The 23,330-nt window shown below is 38.7% G+C and overlaps 1 protein-coding gene across 1 annotated transcript in view; it reads right to left on the reverse strand.

The window, feature by feature from the left end:
* Nucleotides 1-23,330, reverse strand: part of tmeff2a (transmembrane protein with EGF-like and two follistatin-like domains 2a) — a 725,006-nt gene that overhangs the window by 79,353 nt on the left and 622,323 nt on the right. Inside the window, exon 8 of the mRNA XM_039755899.1 lies at nt 1,117-1,243. Coding sequence (XP_039611833.1) covers nt 1,117-1,243 — 127 coding nt within the window. The remainder of the gene's footprint in view (nt 1-1,116; nt 1,244-23,330) is intronic.

The following is a 23,330-nucleotide window of genomic DNA, read 5'->3' on the forward strand; positions in this document are numbered from 1 at the left end:
CAAAGTCTTTTGTATGGTATTTCTGACTGGGGTTTTGGGAACTGAAATTTCCCTTACTGGTAACACCTACTAAAATGCATCACAAGCTTACTGGCAATTGGGAGGCAGAAGGGAAGTAGGCAATTGCTGCATCTGCATACCAGCAGGCCTCTGACAGGTACACTTCAACACTGGCACCATTGAGCCTGTCCTTCATTGTGCTGTCATTGATGTGGGCAATGTGTTTACTACAGTTTCAGCAGTAACAGTACATGTGACAGAGCATAAGTGATCTCTCATCTGAAATGTCGGTCCTGATCAAATTATAATTCTTAATATTAACATATATCAAACTGTGATGAATGAAAAGTAACAAATTTCCCTTCTGACTCAAGTGATAATGCATCCAATTAGAAGGATAAGGGCATTATGGGCATGGTGAGAGGAATGACAATATGATCATTATCCCCATCCTAAAATCGTATCTAACAACACTGCTTATGTACTCTTATTATTTAACTCTAGGTCACCACATCCATAATGATGTCAAAAAGGCTTAAAATATACTACAGCAGTCAGTGGTTACAAGGTGAAACAGATGTGAGCATTTTCATGTACTCTCACTCAGTGATATTCATTTTAAGTCCTGACCCACTAGGTTAGGTGCAGGCACCACAAAAACAAACAAAAAAGAATAAAATGCTGGACTCCAGCCAGGAATGCAAGTAGTTTGATCTCCTGTTCTGATTCTTCACACATCATTTCACCTGTAGCCAGTTAATTACTACAAACTCATCCAGATAACCGTGCTGCTTAAAGATTTCAGTAATCAATCTTATTTAAGCAAACAGAGTATACTCTTGAGAATAGCATCACCTACAAACATGCACATAAATCCTTAATCTTACTTAGATGTAATATGCTTGTAGATGCTTTAAAATATTAAGATAAGCAATTGTTCATCAAAGCAAACATGGAAATCTCAGAATTTACATCAGTTAACAAAAAAGGGAATGAAAAATTGCTTTAAACGCCCAGGCAGCCAGCAAGCTTCTATCAGATGTTTTCTCTGTAGAAAAGTACCTAAAAGTCATTTGATCATCAAAAAAACAAAGATAATTAATCCATGAACTTCACCTGCAGGATGGCTGTAGAATATCGCTGGGGTATTCACAGTTCCCATGAAGGCAGTAGTCTTTATAGCTCTCTGGACAAGGGACTGACGGTACTCGGGCCTTCTCCTCCAGCTTATTTGCATTTTCTTCTGCAAACCAAACAGGTGGCATTTTACATACGAAAAGAACTATTTACTTCATTATGCATGCATTATCTATTCTATAAAATACCACATGAGCAGGTTTTGTAATGTTCTGTACTGTAAACTTAAAAGAAAAATATGGCATAATAAATATGCTTTTCTGAATGTCTCCAAAATATCATACAAATTAATGCAAATGTACACTTAACTCATTCATAACAGCATGCAAGACAGGCAGACCACTAAGTTTATACAGAACCTTTTATATTAAAAAACATGACAGGTCTTTCTAAGAGCAACAATCACAGGAGTGAGGGATTAGTTAGGTAATTTTCAAGTCAGTTATTTCTTCACAATCATATTATATATTAATTTGTCACATAAAATTGTGTTCTATGTGAAGTATTAATTATAAATTTAGAAAAATACCTAGCCTGTTCTTGCATTTCAAAATGAAGGTGATGGCTCCAGTGTCCAAACATTAAAATAAAAACTTTAACACGTACTAAATACATTCATTTAAAGCAACAAAGATCTAAGAGGCATACCTCTGACACATCCCAGCCACAGGGGATGCACAAACCAATGTGTTTCTTCGTGCAAGTCCCAAGCCCGAATAAATGGGGAGGGTTATGTCAGGAAGGGAATCTGGTGTAAAACTTTGCCAAATCAATATGCGGACAACAATACAAATTTCCATACTGGATTGGTTGAGCCCCGGGTTAACAACGACCGCCACCAGTACTGTTAGCCAACAGGGTGCTGGCGGAAATTGGGCTACTGTTGGCCGAAGAAGAAGAAGGAGAAGAGGAGGAGGGAGACGTGTCTGGGGGCAGGAGGGGAGGAGGAAAGTAAAGAGAGTGGAACTGAGGGTAGGAACTTTGAATGTTGGCAGTAGGACTGGTAAGGGGAAAGAGTTAGCAGATATGATGGAGAGAAGGAAGGCTTATTTATTGTGTATGCAAAAGACTACATGGAAGGGGACTAAGGCCAGGTTGATCAGAGGTGGATTCAAATTGTTCTATTATGGTGTGGATGGGAGGAGAAATGGGGTAGGGGTTATTCTGAAGAAACAGTATGTCAAGAGTGTTTTGGAGGTGAAAAGAGTGCCTGACAGAGTAATGATTATGAAGCTGGAAAATTGAGGTGTGATGATGAACGTTGTTAGTGCATATGCCCCGCAAGTTGGGTATGTGATGGAGGAAAAATAAGATTTTTGGAGTGAGCTGGATGAAGTGATGGACATGCCTGTGGTGAATACGTATTTTAAGAAGAGAGAGGAACACAGAGTTACATACAAGAGTGGAGAAAGTTGCACACAGGTAGATTACATCTTATGCAGAAGAGTCAATCTGAAGAAGATTGAAGACTGCAAAGTGGTGGAAGGGGAAAGTGTAGTAAGGCAGCATAGGATGGCGGTCTGTAGAATGACATTGGAGATCAAGAAGAGGAAGAGAGTGAGGGCAGAGCCAAGGATCAAATGGCGGAATTTGAAAAAGGAAGACTGCAAGGTTGAGTTTAGGGTGAAGATGAGACAGGCACTGGGTGGTAGTGAAGAGTTACAAGATAGCTGAGAAACTACAGCAGAAGTACATAGGGTGACAGCAAGAATAATGCTTGGTGTGACAGAGGAAGGAGGAAAAGGAAACTTGGTGGTGGAATGGTGAATCACAAGCGAGTATTTAGAGGAAGAGGATGATAAAGAAGTGGGATAATTAGAGAGATGCTGAAAGTAGACAAGAGTACACGGAAACAAGGCACAAGGTGAAGAGAGAGGTGGCAAAGGCTAAAGAAAAGGCGTATGATGAGTTGTATGAGAAGTTGGACACTAAAGAGGGAGAAAATGACCTTCACCGATTGGCTAGACAGCGGGACCAAGCTGGGAAAGATGTGCAGCAGGTTAGGATGATAAAGGATAAAGATGGAAACATACTCACAAGCAAAGAGAGTGTGTTGAGCAGATGGAAAGAGTACTTTGAGAGGCTGATGAATGAAGAGAACGAGAGAGAAGAGGTTGGATGATGTGGAGATAGTGAATCAGGAAGTGCAATGGATTAGCAAGGAGGAACTAAGGACAGCTATGAAGAGGATGAAAAATGGAAGGGCCGTTGGTCCAGATGACACACCTGTGGAAGCATGGAGATGTTTAGGAGAGATGACAGTGGAGTTTTTAACCAGATTGTTTAATGGGATCTTGGAAAGTGAAAGGATGCCTGAGGAGTGGAGAAGAAGTGTACTGGTGCCGATATTTAAGAATAAGGGGGATGTGCAGGACTGTAATAACTACAGGAGGATAAAATTGATGAGCCACAGCATGAAGTTATGGGGAAGAGTAATGGTAGCCAGGTTAAGAAGTGAAGTGATGATTAGTGAGCAGCAGTATGGTTTCATGCTAAGAAGGAGCACCACAGATACATTGATTGTTCTGAGGATGTTGATGGAGAAGTATAGAGATGGGCAGAAGGAGCTGCATTGCGTCTTTGTTTACCTGGAGAAAGCATATGACAGGGTGCCTCAATAGGAGCTGTGGTATTGTATGAAGAAGTTGTGAGTGGCAGAGAAGTATGTAAGAGTTGTACAGGATATGTACAAGGGAAGTGTGACAGTGGTAAGGTCTGCAGTAGGAGTGACGGATGCATTCAAGGTGGAGGTGAGATTACATCAGGGATCGGCTCTGAGCCCTTTCTTATTTGCAATGGTGATGGACAGGTTGACAGACGAGATTAGACAGGAGTCCCCATGGACTATGATGTTTGCTGATGGCATTGTGATCTGTAGCGATAGTAGTGAGCAGGTTGAGGAGACCCTGGAGAGGTGAAGATATGCTCTAGAGTGAAGATGAATGAAGGTCAGTATGAACAAGACAGAATACATATGTGTAAATGAGAGGGAGGTCAGTGGAATGGTGAAGATGCAAGGTGTAGAGTTGGCAAAGGTGGAAGAGTGGATCAACGTTACAGAGTAATGAAGATTGTGGAAGAGAGGTAAAAAAGGGAGTGCAGGCAGGGTGGAATGGGTGGAGAAGAGTGACAGGAGTAATTTCTGACAGTCAGGTATCAGCAAGTGTGAAAGGGAAGGTCTACAGGACAGTAGTGAGACCAGCTATGTTATATGGCTTGGAGACGGTGGCACTGACCAGAAAACAGGAGACAGAGCTGGAGGTAGCAGAGTTAAAGATGCTAAGATTTGCACTGGGTGTGACGAGGATGGACAGGATTAGTGTCAGAAAACAAATTTCAAATGCAGAGTCGGCGGTTTCGTTTTGCTGATGTGCTCGTCCCCATTGTCTATCAGCAAGTTTTTCTCTTCTCAGAGGTTTCGTTTTGCTGATGTGCTCGCCTCGCTTGCATATTAGCAGCTAAGCGAGTTTGTCTCTGACTCTCTAACTTGGGTACACCTTGCTGGCTCTTTGAGCTTCATGCTGTAGCCTTGCACTTCCAGGACAGACAGACAGTCACACACACTTTCACATGTAGACATTTATATATAAGATGCTGAGTGATCATAAATTAGAACATTAGATTTTCAGTTTGTCAGTATTTTTTATCATGCATGCAATATACAACTATAGAATGTGCATAATACTGAATGCTGACTGGCTCTGTGAACTTTGTATTGACATACACATTGACTCGGTTCTTTCAAAAATCTATGGCTTTTATGAAAAATGCAATGTAGTATAATCAGTTCAGTTCAGTTCATATTTATTGTTATGTATACACAGTACAATGAAACTTTTATGTGTCTCTTTTACCAATATATGCCACAGCACCATCTTGCTCTGTAGGCTATGTAATAGGTGAAAAGTAGATGCCGTTTAGGGAAAAAAAAAAAAATCATTTGAGTGCATATCTGTCAATAAACTACTTTGTTTGTATGTGGTTCAGTATGTGTGCCAGCACTGACTATAGAAAACCATATGATTTGATTTGAGTACACATGGCCAAAGAAAGTACTATGATTTGAGAATGCCTGTGTTGCTGATCCTTGTCGATGTTGTGAATCACAGCTCTGTTGCTATATCAGTTTTGCTGAAAGCATCATTTGTTACAAGCCACAGCAGAATTTAACTGCTGCAGAAAACAAACTGCAGAGATAAAAGCAGAATAATTTGCAACCTCAAGCTTTGGAAATCTGGGGGTGTGCCCAGGGCCAATGTCAAAATTCCACCCAAGATGGCTGCTGTGAGCAGACAAGCAAACAGGAAACGTGTCCTTACCTCAAGAAAATAGTACCACAAACCTGTGATGAAATTTATTACTTAGAGTTTATTTTTGTTGTGACAAGCTTGCTTCAGAAACATGGATGGCACAATTTCTTAAAACTTCTTAAACAGAAATATTTGCTCCTTTAGAGTGGACATATTCAATAACTTTTAAGGCTTCTGTTTTCAGGTTTAGACCCAAACCCAATTCACCTCTACCATGTCAAAACTCAAGAACATTTTTTTTTCAATTTATAAAAATACGCTTCACTTTATAACACAATTTTATACACTATAATAATATATACCAAAATTGTGAAGAAACATCTTTGACTTGAAAACCACCAAACTTACTCTTTTAGCAAACTGAAATAAAATAATTTTCACATTAAAAATACGAATTTCATTAATTTTTGATTTCCTCATCCCAATCACTTCTATTTGGGGTCTTCTAGATCTATATAATGTTTGGCAGTAAAACAACAGTCTGTTCCAAAAGAGATGACCATTCATTGTCTAACATACACAAATAGTTACATCCCAAATTAAACTAGGTCAGTTCAATAGTGTCTGTACTTTCTGAGGCAAAATAATAATAATAATAATACATTTTATTTATATAGTACCTTTTCATTGCTCAAAGTGTTTCAATATGAAACAATAAGGGGATAGTTCTGATCATTTGAGATGCAACACACTAAGTGTGATATTGTAAACAACCAACCAAAAAAGACAGTAATCCTATCTAAATGCCTGGGATATCCTCACAAAACAATCATATGCTGTAAGTTCACACCATTTGTACAGCTGCTAAAGTAAAACCTAAAACATCTGCATAATAAAGGATTCTAAGCACCCTGTACACAAACTGTTTTAAAGTCTGGGTTCAGGTGTTTGGTAATGATGCAGAAACTAAGAAGGACAGGTCCAAAATCTTTATTTACCCTTATGTGGTGCATGTTGTGACCAGCTGCAGGACCCTGATGCACTAGGTGCTATCCTTTAATATCAAGTCTATCAGATACTGTATAAAACATTCTGCCCTACAAATGGCACATTTTCAAACATTTATGTACTTAATATTGCTCTTCTACACTAAATGCCTTTTTATGGTTTTTTACTTATTTTTGTTGTCTTGCTATGACAGAAGGTCGGCACAGTGGCGCAGAGGTAGTGCTGCTGCCTCACAGTAAGGAGACCTTGCATGTTCTCCCTATGTCTGTGTGGGTTTCCTCTGGGCGCTCCGGTTTCCTCCCACAGTCCAAAGACATGCAGGTTAGGTGCATTGGCGATTTCTAAATTGTCCTTGGTGTGTAGGTATGTGTGTGTGCCCTGCAGTGGACTGGCGCCCTGCCTGGGTTTGTTCCTGCATTGTGCCCTGTGTTGGCTGGGATTGGCTCCAGCAGACCCCCGTGATCCTGTGTTAGGATATAGTGGGTTGGATAATGGATGGATGGAAAGATGGATGCTATGACAGAATGCATTGCAAATGTGAATTCCAATGGACTGTTTACATTTGGGTTAACACAGCAATCCAGAATAAAGCTCTGCTGCCTGGCTACGTCAGGAGAGTGGATGTGGATCCCAAGCCCAGTAACATTTTGCATGGACTGTGCATGTTTTCCAGCGTCTGGTACCCTAGTTTTCCTTCCATATCTAAAAACGGCCCTGAATGAGTTAGAGTGACTGTATGTCTTCAGTGTCTTTGTGTGTGAATGTGTAGCGCGATGGACTAGAATTCTTTCCAGGGTTGTCTCATGCCTTGTGCCCCATGCTGCCAAGATAGGCTCTGGCCTCCATGACCATGAACTGGATCAGTGAATTAGAAAATAGATGGACAAATACAGTTAATGTATGAAAGAAAGGTTTTAACTATTGTACATAATGTGCTTTAGTACTTAAAGCATACCTTTACAAACTAAAATTTTCTTTTCACAGTAGTAGTAATTAGATTCAGCAACAGAAGAAAATGCAACAGTTTGACTCATTAAGTATGAAAAGTCATTTTGACCTTAATGTGCAGAGAATGTGGAGTAATCATCTACTCACAAGCTAACAGAGTGTGCCGTGTGTTTCCAAAGTGCTGTGTCCCCATTTTTTTCCTTCCAGTCTTGTAATGCCTCACACTCTAGATTTGATGTTTTATTATTTGTATGAGACACTGTATAAGGTTTGAATGTCATATTTTGTAAAGTTTATCTCAGACTTAGCTTTAGTGTAATGAACTTTATACTTCATTTTAGGTTCCTTAAGGACCTTATTATTAAAGTTCTGTCTCTCACTCTTCAATATTCACTTTATTAGATTCACCTGTGTATTAAAACAGTATGGCTTCAATTCAGTATATATCATGTGGCATGTAGACATGGACCTCAGGTTTATTTATCAGTCAATCAAACATTGTTGATGCCAGATGTGCTTCCAGCATCTAAGAGACAACTGTCCTCAAATTTTCCCACACTACAGTCTTTACAGTTTACAAAAGAAGTGTGGTAAATAAATAACATGTAGTAAGTGAAAGTTCCGCAGGTAAAAACACCTAGAAACTGAAAGAGATCAGAAGAATCCATCCAAGAAAACAAAAAGACAGCAAACACTCAATTTATAGCTCTTAGAAATGTGGTGTGCAGAAGGGTGTCTCTGAATGTCCAAAACTCAGACTTGGATAGGCTACACCAAGAGAAGATTCCATTAGATTGTACAAACATAATCAGCTAAGATCAAAAAGATATGGTTAGAGTGGACATGTAATGTATAAAACCAGACAAATGGCCTTATGGATTTTGATTTCTGCTGTGTTAAACTCAGAATTTAGCATTAATAGCTACATCCAAAGATCCATTCTTTCCCATAGGTCAATGGTAGAGGCTGGTGGCAGTGAGAATGTTTTTATAGATAGATAGATAGATAGATAGATAGATAGATAGATAGATAGATAGATAGATAGATAGATAGATAGATAGATAGATAGATAGATAGATAGATAGATAGATAGATAGATAGATAGATAGATAGATAGATAGATAGATAGATAGATAGATAGATGCTATATCATACTGATAAAGCACAATATTAAATTAAAGAGTGATAACTATGAAAGTATAACAGATAGACAATAATTTTGTATAATATTAACATTTACCCCCCCGGGTGGAATTGAATACTCGCATAGTGTGGGGGAGGAACGATCTCCTCAGTCTGTCAGTGGAGGAGGACAGTGACAGCAGTCTGTCGCTGAAGCTGCTCCTCTGTTTGGAGATGATACTGTTCAGTGGATGCAGTGGATTTTCCATGATTGACAGGAGCCTGCTCAGTGCCCGTCGCTCTGCCACAGATGTCAAACTGTCCAGCTCTGTGCCTACAATAGAGCCTGCCTTCCTCACCAGTTTGTCCATGCGTGTGGCGTCCTTCTTCTTTATGCTGCCTCCCCAGCACACCACCGCATAGAAGAGGGCGCTTGCCACAACGGCCTGATTGAACATCTGCAGCATCTTATTGCAGATGTTAAAAGACACCAGCCTTCTAAGGAAGTATAGTCGGCTCTGTCCTTTCTTGCACAGAGCATCAGTATTGGCAGTCCAGTCCAATTTATCATCCAGCTGCACTCCCAGGTATTTATATGTCTGCACCCTTTGCACACAGTCACCTCTAATGATCACAGGGTCCACGAGGAGCTTGGGCCTCCTAAAATCCACCACCAGCTCCTTGGTTTTGCTGGTGTTAAGATGTAAGTGGTTTGAGTCGCACCATTTAACAAAGTCTTTGATTAGTTTCCTGTACTCCTCCTCCTGCCCACTCCTGATGCAGCCCACGATAGCAGTGTCGTCTGCAAACTTTTGCATGTGGCAGGACTCCGAGTTGTATTGGAAATCCGATGTATATAGGCTGAACAGGACCGGAGAAAGTACAGTCCCCTGCGGTGCTCCTGTGTTGCTGACCACCCTGCCAGACCTGCAGTTTCCGAGATGCACATACTGAGGTCTGTCTGTAAGATAGTCCACGATCCATGCCACCAGGTATGAATCTACTCCCATCTCTGTCAGCTTGTCCCTGAGGAGCAGAGGTTGGATGGTGTGGAAGGCGCTAGAGAAGTCAAGAAACATAATTTGTACAGCACCACTGCCTCTGTCCAAGTGGGAAAGGGATTGGTGTAGCATATAAATGATGGCATCCTCTGCTCCAAACTTCTCCTGGTATGCGAACTGCAGAGGGTCGAGGGCATGGCGGACCTGTGGCCTCAGGTGGTGAAGCAACAGCCTCTCCATGGTCTTCATCACATGTGACATCAGAGTGACAGGCCGGAAGTCGTTCAGCTCACTAGGATGTGGTACCTTTGGGACTGTGGTGATGCAAGATGTTTTCCAAAGCCTCGGGACTCTCCCCTGTTCCAGGCTCAGGTTGAAGATGCGCTGTAGAGGACTCCCCAGCTCCAATGCACAGGCCTTCAGCAGTCGATACTCCATCTGGACCCGCTGCTTTGTTGGCACAAAGTCTCTTCAGCTCTCTGCTTACTTGGGCTGCTGTAGTTGTGTGTGGGGATGTCTCTCCTATGCTGGTATCAACAGAAGGATGGGTGGAGGGTGCAGTACTCCGATGTGAGAGTGGGTTAGGGTGGTGAAACCTGTTGAAGAAGTTGTTCATCTAGTTTGCTCTCTCCACGTCTCTCTCAGTGGTGGCACCCCGCTTCGAACTGCAGCCAGTGATGATCTTCATCCCATCCCACACTTCCTTCATGCTGTTATTCTGCAACTTCTGCTCAAGCTTTCTCCTGTACTGCTCCTTTGCCGCCCTTAGCTGGACTCGGAGTTCCTTCTGCACGCCCTTGAGCTCATGCTGATCACCGCCTTTAAAGGCTCTTTTCTTCTGGTTCAAAAGGCCCTTGATGTCACTTGTAATCAATTCATGGCTTATTGTTAGCATAGCAGCATACGGTTCTTACTGGAACTACAATGTCCATACAGAAGTTGATATAGTCAGTAGTGCTGTCAACAGCCTCATCAATTTTCTCACTATGTGAACCCTGCAGGATATCCCAGTCTGTAGTTCCAAAGCAGTCTCTCAGAGCCTGCTCTGCCTCAGGAGACCACTTCTTGAATGAGCGTGTGGTTATAGGTAGCACCTTCACTCTTGGCTTGTAGTGAGGCTGAAGCAGAACCAGGTTATGATCTGCTTTCCCAAGCGCAGGCAGCGGGGTGGCGCTGTATGCGTCTTTAACGTTTGCATACAGTAGGTCAATAGTCCTATTTCCCTGGGTGTTACAATCCACATACTGGGAGAAGGCAGGTAATGTTTTGTCCAGTGTTACATGGTTAAAGTCTCCAGCAATTAGCACAAGCGCCTCAGGGTGCTGTGTTTGTAAATTAGCAACCACAGAATGGATGACGTCACCCTCTATCTCCGTGTTCGCCCGAGGAAGGATGTAAACAATAACAGCAATGACGTGTCCAAACTCTCTGGGCAAGTAATAGGGACGCAGACTTACAGCCAACAGTTTGATGTCCCTGCAGCAAGTGGAGATTTTAACGTTAACATGTCCTGAGTTGCACCACTTTGTATTGACATAGTCTTGACACAAGACTTAAGACTAATTCAGCATCTTTTGAATATCTCACTGTCCTATATATTGCAGCTGATCATGAGTATCTCTTGATTGCTACGGCCTATTAATTTTTCAAATGGACACTTTCAGCAGGATAACGTACCTAGACCAAAAGCAGGCATTGTCTCAAATATGACAGTGACTTATGGTGGTTTAATGTGACTGTGTCAATGCGTGCCCAGAAAATCTGCTGCAACTGTTTGCATTGGGGTCTGGAATGTTAGAACAGAGTAGGTAAATAACTTCATGGTAATTCGGAAATCTATCTTTAAGATAATAACTGTCAAGTAAAGCTGAATCCATTAGCATAGAGCAGGTGCTGCAGCTGGATGAGGGGCTGACACCCTTTGACAGGAAGGAGATAGATAAATGTTAACAAAACTCCACAAAAGTAAATATATGTAGTTTTAGGAAAGAGTTCATTACAGTTTTATCTGATAGATCTTTAAGGTTGATCGTCTCCTATTTTATAATGCTATTTTTTGGCATTATCATGTGTAGTGGCATTGTGTGTTAAACATTTTTTAAATATTGTTATGATATTTTTTACTTTAATTCAATTATATTTGCAAATATGTATTACGCTCTATGGGAAGAACAGACTTTTGTGGCCAGATGTAATTTTGACACATTTGGACAACCTGTTAAACAATGTGCAGTGAATAGTGGGGAAATTGCGCACTGCAAAGGCTACACTCACAGGTCTCTTCCCTAAAACACATGCCCCCAGTTTCTTCGGTCTGTGCGTTTTAAAAAGCTACTAAAAAGATACTGAAGAAAAGTCTTGACACTGAGAGAAAATAAAAAGCAAAATTTGCTGTTATCCATTCAGGAGCTCAGTAGAACAAGGTAACTGACACTTAGTAATTAATTTGCATGTTGTAATCAGTGCAGTGACAGTGGAGACAGAGAAACACACACACTCACACACATAGACCATCACAGTCACTGGGCTTCACATGTTTGAGAAGTGCTCCTGTCTTCAAAGATATCTTTATGTCATTTTAACTATTGCATCACTATATGACATGACAACAGCAAATAGAGTTTAGATAAGCATTATGATCTGTGGATATACAACATGTTAATGGCATGTTGGCATTTCCAATTAGACAACAATGTTAAATTTCTTTAGTTATTCATTTAGACATGCTGTCAGAAGGTAGGTGCTGTGCAGCCTCATCTGTGAATCTGCTGGTGGCGTTAAGCAGTTTTGCTGATTTGGGTGTTTTGAGTACTAAAATCTGCATCTCCTCTGGCTCTTCATTATCAGCATCCTTAATGGCAGTCCATTCGACAGAATGCTACCCACCGTGTACTTCAAATGCATAATTTGCAGTTCATATTTTAATGAATAAAGCTGTCAATTCTTTAAAGCCTACTCCTGCACTATCATCCTAAAGGTAAACAACAGAGCATACACAGTACCTGCAACAACATACCATTCATGTTTACCGTTCGTCCATTGATATCTTTGAACGCTAAGATATAATCTGATGTTACAGAAAGGTTCCCTTGCATCAGGTTGTTCATTTTTAAAAACAGGTTATGTTTATTTTTAAAATGTGCAGTGTGCTCTCTGCATACGTGACACACACTTATATGTCTAATAGTTTTTTTTTAAAGGGACTTTTTGACCATAGATGATTTATTGTAAAGAGAAGCTTACTGTCTGCTGGACCACAGGTTAATAAGTGCACTGCTCTTTGCAGTTCAAAATCACTGCCCCTACTCTGAATGCCATCTTCATGAGCTTTAGAAATGTGACTAACAGTCTAATTGTTCCCACCCAATTTTAAGGAAAATTCACTTATGGTTGCCTCCAGATGTACATATTATATGCCTCACTTCAGAGAGACTAACAGAAGCATGATGTTGCAACAAGTAACCCTGCTGACTCTCTGTTCTTGAGCCCTGGCCTAGTCACAGTCTGTGTGGAGATCATCTGTTCTTTTCATTCTCATGTATGTTTTCTCAATGTAATGAGGTTAGTCTGACTGGTAACTAAATTGGCCTTGTGTGTGTGTGTGCATGTGCGTACATATGTGACTGTGAAATCTGCAATGAACTTGCATTCAGGTTTCCTGATTATTTTAAAAATGTATTGTTTTCTCTTTAGCTGCAGCAAAATAATACCCTTACTCAGTATTTAGAGAATTTACCTATTTTTATGTAATCATTAATCAATATAAAAACATGCATATTTCTCTTTATGACATCATCAACAATTCATTACTCTCTACATCATATTTTAATATGGATAAATTTATTTCTGTTGTGTTTCATTTAGTGTAGTTAATGTGCTAGAGGTAATGGATATTACCAAGAGTGTAGGTTGCTGTTACTAATGCACCTCAAAATTCTCCATTCGGAAGTCAGTATGATTATATAGCCAGAAGTAGCTTCATCTCATCCTTAAATGTGGTGATTACAAAACTATTGTAGGTCTGACTGCTAAAAATGTTGAGATGGGATGCAGAGAAGAGCTTTGCTTTCTGACACAGAAGAAACAGCACAACAGTCTCATCCTTAATGCCTGCAAATCCAAGGAGCTAATCATTGAAATACAGAAAGCAGGGGGCAGACCACATTCATATGGTACTTCACATCAGAGGGCATGCTGTGGGCCAACAGCATTACATTTTTTTTTATTGTTACCGTTACTGGTGATATGAAGTGGGCACAATATATCTTGGCTAATGTCAGAAAGGCGTAGCAATTCCTTTACTTCATTATGATGTCTTAAGCAGAGTGTGATGTCTCCATCTATGCTTGCCACTTTCTACAGTCGCATAGCATTTTCAACACTCACTGGCTGCATAACATTCTGATATGGCAGCTCTTTAGTTGAGTATCAGCAGAGTGTAATGAAGTTGGCATGGAATACAACTGGCACACAGATATGTTTTTTTTAGAACATGTGATATATGGCCGGCCGTTCATCCCAGCCAATACCCCCACGCCACCATGCAGAACCCATCATAGACATTGGAGTGTTTATTCACAGCCCTGCTGGATACCATGGGGGCCGCTAGAGGATGCTGCAGGGAGGAACAAAGAGTATTTGCCTTACGCTCTGGAAGTACATCCGAGTCACATGGATAAGAGGAATGACGTGCTCCAGGGTTGAAGAAAAAGGAGTTTTATCTGACCCGAAGTGATAAGGAGTCACATGGACTGAAGGATGGGAAACACATCCGGGTCAGGGACTATAAAAGACTGGGAAAAACACCAGAGCATTGAACTGAGCTGGGTGGAAGGGTGGCAACATGTCTGGGAGTGGTGGATTGGTTAATTGAAAATTGTATTGTTATTTAATGAGTATTGTGGGGAGGAGGGTGCTTGTGCACTGTACTATTGTCCAAATAAATAATTATTGGACTTTTACCTGGTGTCTGATGTATTGTCCGAAGGTTCAAGAGTATGATAGCACCCTCTATCTGTCACAATATATAAAGCATATCCTGCCTCAGAAAGGCAAATAGTATTAATAAAGACCTCAGCCATCTGGCACAATCACTTTTCTCCCTACTCCATTCTGGCAAATGGCATAGAACCATTAGCACCCATACCATTAGATTAAACAGTTTTTTCTCCAGAAGCCATAACATTACTCAACAGCCACTCATACTGACAACTGATTGTTTCTAAAATATCATTTGTATGTACAGTATATATATATATACTAGCAAAATACCCGCGCTTTGCAGCGGTCAAGTACTGCCTTAAAATTTTTATTAAGAAGAAAATTAAACCTTTTTAAACTGAGAGAAAATATACCAATAATTATTTGCTAAGGATCTTTGTATACCACGTTGTCATTTCGGCCCTCCGGTTGTAATATGACCAAGCTGTGCGCTGAGCTTACTCTTGAGCATGCAACGTACAGTTGGCCACGTGAAAAATTTCAGCCTTCTACCTACATGGGAAGTTGGAGAATTAGTGATGTTGGAAAGTTCAATATGGCGGCCGACAGTGGCGTCATACCACCAAAATAAGTATGTACATCAGTTTCGGTTAGCGCAAGGAAGCCGCCTACCAAATTTTGTGAAGATGGGGCCATAAATAAGAAAGTTCAACATGGCGGACATTGTCGACCGTTTTGACCGTTACGTGTAGAATTTTGAAATGAAACCTGCTTAACTTTTGTAAGTAAGCTATAAGGAATAAGCCTGCCAAATTTTTTCATCAGAAAGACCGAAGAGCAGATGAATTCTGACACGTGAAGTTTCCACTAAAAAATGAGCACAAACAAGGAGACCTTCCGCATTCCAGCCATCCCCATGTGACACTTGAACCTGGTCGCCCTCTGATGACATCATCTCCGTCCTATTCCATCCACATCATTTCACCTCTACTCCAATGTCCGGTCTATCTGCCATAAAAATCAGCTGCCTTTCCAATGTTTTTGCCGAATGTGTATGATAGTTCTTGCATTTAATATAGCATATAGTATTCACTGTCTTTTTTTGTCTATTTCTCATTCATGAAGGATGAAAATCCATCATGTATGTGTGCCATAAAATGCACTGGTATCCTGTCCAGGATTTGCTCCTAGCTTGGGCCAAATGCTCAGGATACACTTTGGATTTTGTTATCAATAATTACAAGTCTGAAAAATAATTACAAGTAAAATAACATCAAATTCTGAAACAGTAAAAATTCAAATCAAGGTTATGGAAGGTCACAGCCTAATTTAATAGCATTGGAGCTCCACTTAAGCAGCACATCATGGGAATGCGGTACCTATTCAGACATGTGTGTAAATGTTCAAACTGCACATAGATAATGACAGAATGGGGGATTCAAAACCAGGATGCTGGACATATTTTGACTGCACCACCATACCATCCTGGGATATAAGCATATGTTTATATAGGAATGTGGTAAGTTTGACCAGACACTGGATGGCAGCTCACAACTAAGCTGGGATAAGCATCTTACAGCTCCATGGAAAAAACTTTTACATCACATATATTACTAATTGAAGGAATGCTTTTTGCCCATATATGGGGAAGAAATCCAGAATTAACTTGATTGCATTAGACACTGGTGACTTTATATGCTACTTGCTTGGTAATAGTCAGAAATCTTTGAACTGTTTATACAGTACAGTATAAAAATATGAAAAAGTTGGGCACATGCTGCAGATTTAAGCTTCAGTAACCCATGACCATGATATGAACTAAGTGCGAATAAGAATGTTATTCTTTATAACAGACAAACCTTCTTTTACTATTGCTATGAATTAGAAATCACAAATGAAAAATTGCACTTTTACTTATACATCTGTTAACTTTCATGATCTACTATGACAACTACAGGTTAAAGGGAATTCAGTTATATACAACAGCAGCACTTCCTAATATGTATACTGTGTTGAGTTTGTAATAATGCTAACAATATGATTGGGGTAAACTGTGAATCCTCTTATTTGTATATATGGAATTGATTAGTTTAAGGGATGTATCAAGTACTGCTAAATTATAGTGTGCCTGGATCTGAAGGTAAAATTTTGTAATGGGGGGCAGATGTGATTACCCATCAACATTTTTCAGGGAAATTGTGTGTGTCTGTATCCTGTTCATTTAACTTCATTTAATAAATCAGTACTAATACTAAAATAATAATAATAATATTGATTCTCTGGACAGAGGTAGTGAACATTTGTAGATTTCTATAGTGTGGTGTTTCTCAACCACTGGGTTGCAACTAACTATTGGGTCAATTGCTATTGTTTATAACAGTAGTGGGTCACAGTCTGATGAACACAACAACCACCTCTCTGACAATAACACTTGAGTCACCAAGAGGGAAAGCGCTATGACGACTGTCTTCCAGTCATCAATGGGGAGATCTGCTGATTGTTAGATGCACAAAGAAGGACTACCCCCCCAGCTGCACTGACAATTGTGCTTGATTCAACAAGTTCGACAACACACTGATGATTGTGCTTGATTTACCTAAAGGGAGACACTTCCTACCCAACTAACCAAAAGGGAGCCACCACTCCCAGCTCTGACAATCAGGTGCAACTCACTTAGTGGGTCATGAATATACTTACAAGGGAAAAAGTGAGGTGCAACAACAAAAAGGTTGATGAACACTGCTAGGCTGAGTGTCAAGATGTTTTAGACATTTGTATACACAACAAGGATGTGTGCTGTACTCGATTATAATTTACAACATATAAGAGGAGTTTAGAATTGTCTCGTTGCTCTGCCTGCTATGCACATCAAACACATATCATGTTGCCATAGTAGGCAATACAAGTTGTGTTCCACTCTGAAGCCTTCCTAGGTTGTTTAGTTATGTAACTTTACATTATCTAACTCTAATTAAATTGATCACTACTTCATGCTGTACAATTTATTATATGATTATTCTTTAAAACTAACTGTATCAAGCATATTGTATTTCAAAACTGATGTTTTCTAGGCTAATGATAAATCAATCTTAATATCACATCATAAACTGTATAGCGGAGTTAGAACTAATTGTATAAATAAACAGTATACTTTTTTGTGTTGCACATTGTCACCCTATGAGGGGCATTGTATTTATAATAGTTACTTTGTTTGTAAGTCCTTTAATGAAAGGTTTTGCAATATGTAAATGGAAAAGAGTTTATTAAACACAAAACCCTTTCTAAACCAAAAACTTTTCATGACATTACAGTATTTCAATTTACACTTCATGAAATGCCTCTAATCGCTACATGACCCTTAAACAGTGAATAGAACAGGTGATAATAATGTGCAACTTTTCTGTCACCATGTATTTTCTTTACCAGGGACAAAAATATATTATACCTATCATCAAGAAGTGCTCATGAAGCTATGCAAGTCCAAAAAATGTATTAAATTGTAGAACATTAGTAGGGTCTATGTATATAAAACAAGCATAACATTTGAAGCAACAGAGGAAACACATCAGTAGTGCTATTTAGTCTGAACAGATACTGACTACATCCAACTGATCTAAAACATTCATAAACACTGTTTTCAGAAACTGCAATGCCCAAGCTGTGCAATCAAATTAAAATATGTGTCTGTATTTCAAAAAAGTTTTGAAGAAAGGCAGCAGAGGAATGACATGTAATAGTCCTTTTCAAGATATGATTACAGTACCGATCACATTACCCGCAACATCACTGACTCAGAAAGTGTGACTTTATTCTCCTACTTTTTCTGTGTATCAGCAGGATAACTTTATGTGTCAAAGAATTATTTGTAGTGTAAAACAGTATAATAGCAAGTCAGGCTTTATATCACCACATACTGTGCGAGTGATTTGAAGAAAGTAGGATGTGAGGAAAAACTACCACAGAGCTAATGTATAAGCAGGCAAGCAGCAGTCTCTATTTACTGTTTCAGAAATGGGGAAGGTTGCAATAAAGTATGCTCCATACTTGGTGTGTTGTTTAATGGCCTGTATATTGCCTTTTCTATCATTACATTCTGAGGTGACTGAAAGTAAATGCTTTTTGAAAGCTCACCACTGACAATTTCCTTCCACCTGCCTTGAGCTGTATAGCCCACTTTTTATGCCTGGAATGCCTAGCTTTATGAGGCAGAACAACACGTTTATCACATGCTGAGAGTAAGATAAACAGTATTTAGTACGAAGCACTAAATATTTAATATCACTGATAAATGCTAATTACCACAATCTTTGTATTTATGAAATATGAGCTTTGAATTGCGATAAATAAGGATGAGTCTGAAATTTCAGAAAATACCTGCATATTACATAAGAAAATCTGTTTAAGATTTTGGTTTTAATCTATACAGAGCTTCTCTAGGCCTATTTATACAATCATTAACACATTCCGTGAACTTCTCCTTGTAGATACAGTAGTATCTGAGAAAACAAGATGTAATACACTATGTAAGAGAACATTACCTCCGGCTAAATTACTGATTGTCTGTACTGCTGTGAGTTTTATACTAGCAGACAAAGGGTAATTCTAATTGTGATGACAGATTGCAAGTTAACAGATATCTCTTACTGTAAATATGAATTTAAAAAGGAGACAGTGATATTAGTCTGAATATAGATTATACCAATAAAATAATTATAGATATGAATAGTAATCAATCTATTGTGTGCATACAATAGATACAGACAGCAACACAGACAAACTTTATATACATATTTCAGGCTTGCCAATTCAGGGAAAGTAAAAAGATTTTCTGTCATGAATGCCAATTATTGGCTGTTGCTCCACAGATTAGAGTGACTTTAGTCTCACTTCTGATTATTGATTTTTCTATTACATTATTGTAAAATGTACAATAAGTCAGTAAAAGGATATCTTTTTCTTTTCTTTGTACACAATGCAGACTTATTTTCTCCTTGCAGTTATTCACAGCAGAAAAACATCAGTATGGAGCCCTTGCATAGCATGTTGGCCGGTCAATCTATTTGTGGGTTTTTCATATTCTCCCCATGGATTTTTCTGAGTTCTCTGGTTATTGTTTTCTTAAATAACACTCAGTAGCCCCCCTGGTTATTCTAAACTGCACTCAAAAGAATGAGTATGGGTGTGGGCATGAGTCTGCTTCACAAAGTGTTGGCACCCTTTCCAGAAGCAGTTTCTGCCTTGAACTTGATGCTACTAGGACAGACTCTGGTCCCTGCCTCACTGAACTGGTTTAAGCAGGTTTGTAAATGATGGATGAATAGATACGTGGTTTACCAAAGAGAAATTTTATAGATCAGGGAAGCTGCATTGTCCATCCTTTCTAAATATAAAATTATTATTCAAGAAACCACAAGTACTGTATGTCTATTTACATACAATATTAAAAAAGGTACTGTTTTAATACAGAGAAAGGAGATAAACAGGAGATGCCACTTCAGGGCTTGCATTTAAAGACATGCCTGTGTACTCTTAATGTGAGGTGGGTAAAAATTGTGAGGCATTGTTAACAGTGCAAGGGGGATAATCAGAGAATCAATATCGAAAAGTTTAAAAGTTTTAAAATATCTATAGTTCTGCAGACTTTATTGCTTCCTGTAAATATTTTCCTAATCATAATCATTAGTTTCAACATGCCATTTGAAGTCTGAGGTCATGATTCTCTCTCTCTGAAAGCAGCATTTTGTTTATGTGAGCTTTAATCAGCAGATGGGTTCAGTGGCTGCTGAGTGGTGCAGGTTTTTCAGCAGTGCTTCTCATGTTTAGTATTGGGGTCCACTTTGGCTGAACATTTCCTTCTTCTACAATATTCTGCTTTTACTTATACTCATATCTTAATTACTCAAGCTATTATTTCCCAATTTCTATGTTTTGGTCTCCAAGCTGACAAGCTTTTTACTGGAATATATCAAGTGTTTATGTATATTACATCAGAATAATGCAGTTATTTTTTATCTTTGTTTTTTAGGTTGTCATCATCATCAACGTTGTTTTACTCCATTTTTCTAGGTGTTCTGGTTATTTAAGATGTTATTTACTAGTGAGCACGCTAGTGGGTATGACACTGAAGAAGCAGCCTTTCAGAATTCTGTATTTTTGGTCTATAAAGAAGAGGGATGCCTCACGTCTGGACAAACTGGTGAGGAAGGCAGACTCTATTGTAGGCATGGAGCTGGACAGTTTGACATTCGTGGCAGAGCGACGGGCGCTGAGCAGGCTCCTGTCAATCATGGAGAATCCACTGCATCCACTGAACAGGATCATCTCCAGACAGAGGAGCAGCTCCAGTGACAGACTGCAGTCACTGTCCTGCTCCACTGACAGACTGAGGAGAATGTTCCTCTCCCACACCCTGCGACTCTTCGATTCCACCCGGGGAGGTAAACGTTAATATTATACAAAATTATTGTCTGTCTGTTATATCTTCATTGTTATCACTCTTCAATTCAATATTGTTCTTTATCAGTATGCTGCTGCTGGAGTATGTGAATTTCCCCTTGGGATTAATAAAGTATCTATCTATCTATCTATCTATCTATCTATCTATCTATCTATCTATCTATCTACAGTAGATATCTTTTCTGCTCATTGTTACTTGTCATTATTAGGATACAATTAAGGGACCAAACTCCACAAAAAAGTGGTTAAATACAAAATAACAAAAGTGAAAACAAACATTTACAGATGTGAAGAAAATACAAATATTTCAGCATCTGTAATAAATGTCAATTTGACAGTATTGTGCTTTTCTAAATGTAGAATTAGAGAGGATAAAAACTGCTAATTAAACAATTAGATCAATCAGGGATTGGATTTGAAGCAAACAGTATGCGTACAAGGGACAGATGTGTGTTATTTTCATGGATAATCCCATATATTAGTAGACATTTACGTGTACTGGTATAATCTTTTGTTTGTCCTATATTTTAGTTATAATTTATAATAGCAATAACTCATGTTTACTTTGTATAGTGCACACAGGCACCTTGCTAGCTGTACATCAGTTCACTATATTAGTCACCTGTCAAAATAGTTCTTTTCAAAACAGACCTGTCAAATCAGATGTCTTGTGATCATAATACTCACGCCAATGTAAATGCACTGCACCTTGTAAAAGATCACATCAAATGAGAAAAAGTCCTCAAACAGCGAACGTGCAGTTCAGCGCATGCAGCTAGGGTTTTTAAGTTCTCGTTTTGGAAATTATTATGACATTGTCAGTAACACTGCTGACAAGTTTTGATAAAATTATAGAACATGAGATTAGTGGTTTGCCTATTTATTTGTATTGTTATTGTTGGTTTGACATGCATAATGTTATTTTTATAGGTTGCCAATATAAACTGAGGGGCTGTGAAGGCCGCCCTCTTACTTCTGTGGAGTTGTGATATGTATAAGCAGTGTTAATGTAGGTGAAACAACGTTTCTGTTATAGTAAAGAAGGACTTCTTATCCTTAGGACACAATTAAGAATATCAGTATCATACTGGGACTCAAGAAGAGGATTATTACCATAACAACACAAAGTTATACACAGAAAAATAACAATGGTAAAAGTTTTTTTCCATTCAGGCTTATTTCCCACACAAGTATCAAAATAAAAAGTGGAAAGTAAACATATTGTTAATAAATAAATAATTATTATTCAAAACTACTGGGAATAGACTTCTAAGATATATCACTGCTTAGTGTAAGCCTTAGTGAAGCTGAGAGAAATAAATTCTTCATAATGGATGCAGCACTAGGGTATGACGATTGTTGAAAGCATAGTATGAATGCTTATCTCAGTCACTTGATTAATGGTGCAATATAAGCAATAAATTAGTCAAAAAATAATTTGTAATTAATCTTTTTTTTATAAATAAAGCTTTTCAAAGAAGCTCCACCATTGACAAAGCATTCTTCTAAATAAATTTGCAAGTTGATCAGAAAATCCTGGTTTTCATTTAACAATTTAATAAACTGAGTGCAAAAGGTTGAGTCATATAACTAAATTATTCCTAACAATATATACACTATTTGTGTTTTAAATGGGTGATAGGATAAATCTTGTTAAACTTGGTGAACACTCAAGTCTGATGCGTTTAATGCAGTTGGCTGCACAACCTGCCTCACTCTTTTGATATTTTCTGCTGTTCTTACCGTTCTTAACAGTGCAATAAACAAAATCAACAACTTTATTAATAGACTGAAATGAATTTATCCACTTTTAAATAGTGTTAAAAAGGAGTTTGTCCCCTGAGGGGCATGTTAAACTTAATATAAGTTCTTTACATGTTTGTTACAGATTTGGATTTAATGTATTCCACAACAGCAAGCATGCGATGAGGGACCGAAAAGTTGTACATGACCATGGAAACTACAATATAGCATAAAACACTGCCAAAGAAACCCTCAACACACTGCATCAAACCCCAGAACACCCCAAAAATAGTCACATTCTTGTATTTTACTCATTATTTTTGTTTGGTCAATTCAAACTAGCGCCACAGTCTCTTCATCTCACAAGCATATCAGTTATTTTATACTTTCTTATATGCTTTTTTTTTGCTTTTCAGTCACCTTAGTTTAACTGTTTCACAGGTTTTTGTCGTGGAGAATATTACATTTTCATACCAGACAAATGAAAGCCCTCTGTTATGCATTCACGGCATTATTTATAGGTTATGTCTCAGATTGCACACTACATCCATAAACATTACAATAAATATGGGGCAATACTTTCCACAATTATTTGTGTTTGGACTGACTTGAATAATTTTACTACATTTTCATTGGTCACACTTTCCTAACATGTCCTATTGTTTAAGAAAAACTCCAGTATAGAAATCAAAAATGTGAAAAACAACATATAAAGCTATGTATG

Source organism: Polypterus senegalus, chromosome 6, assembly GCF_016835505.1.
Source record: "Polypterus senegalus isolate Bchr_013 chromosome 6, ASM1683550v1, whole genome shotgun sequence".
Lineage (NCBI taxonomy): Eukaryota > Metazoa > Chordata > Cladistia > Polypteriformes > Polypteridae > Polypterus > Polypterus senegalus.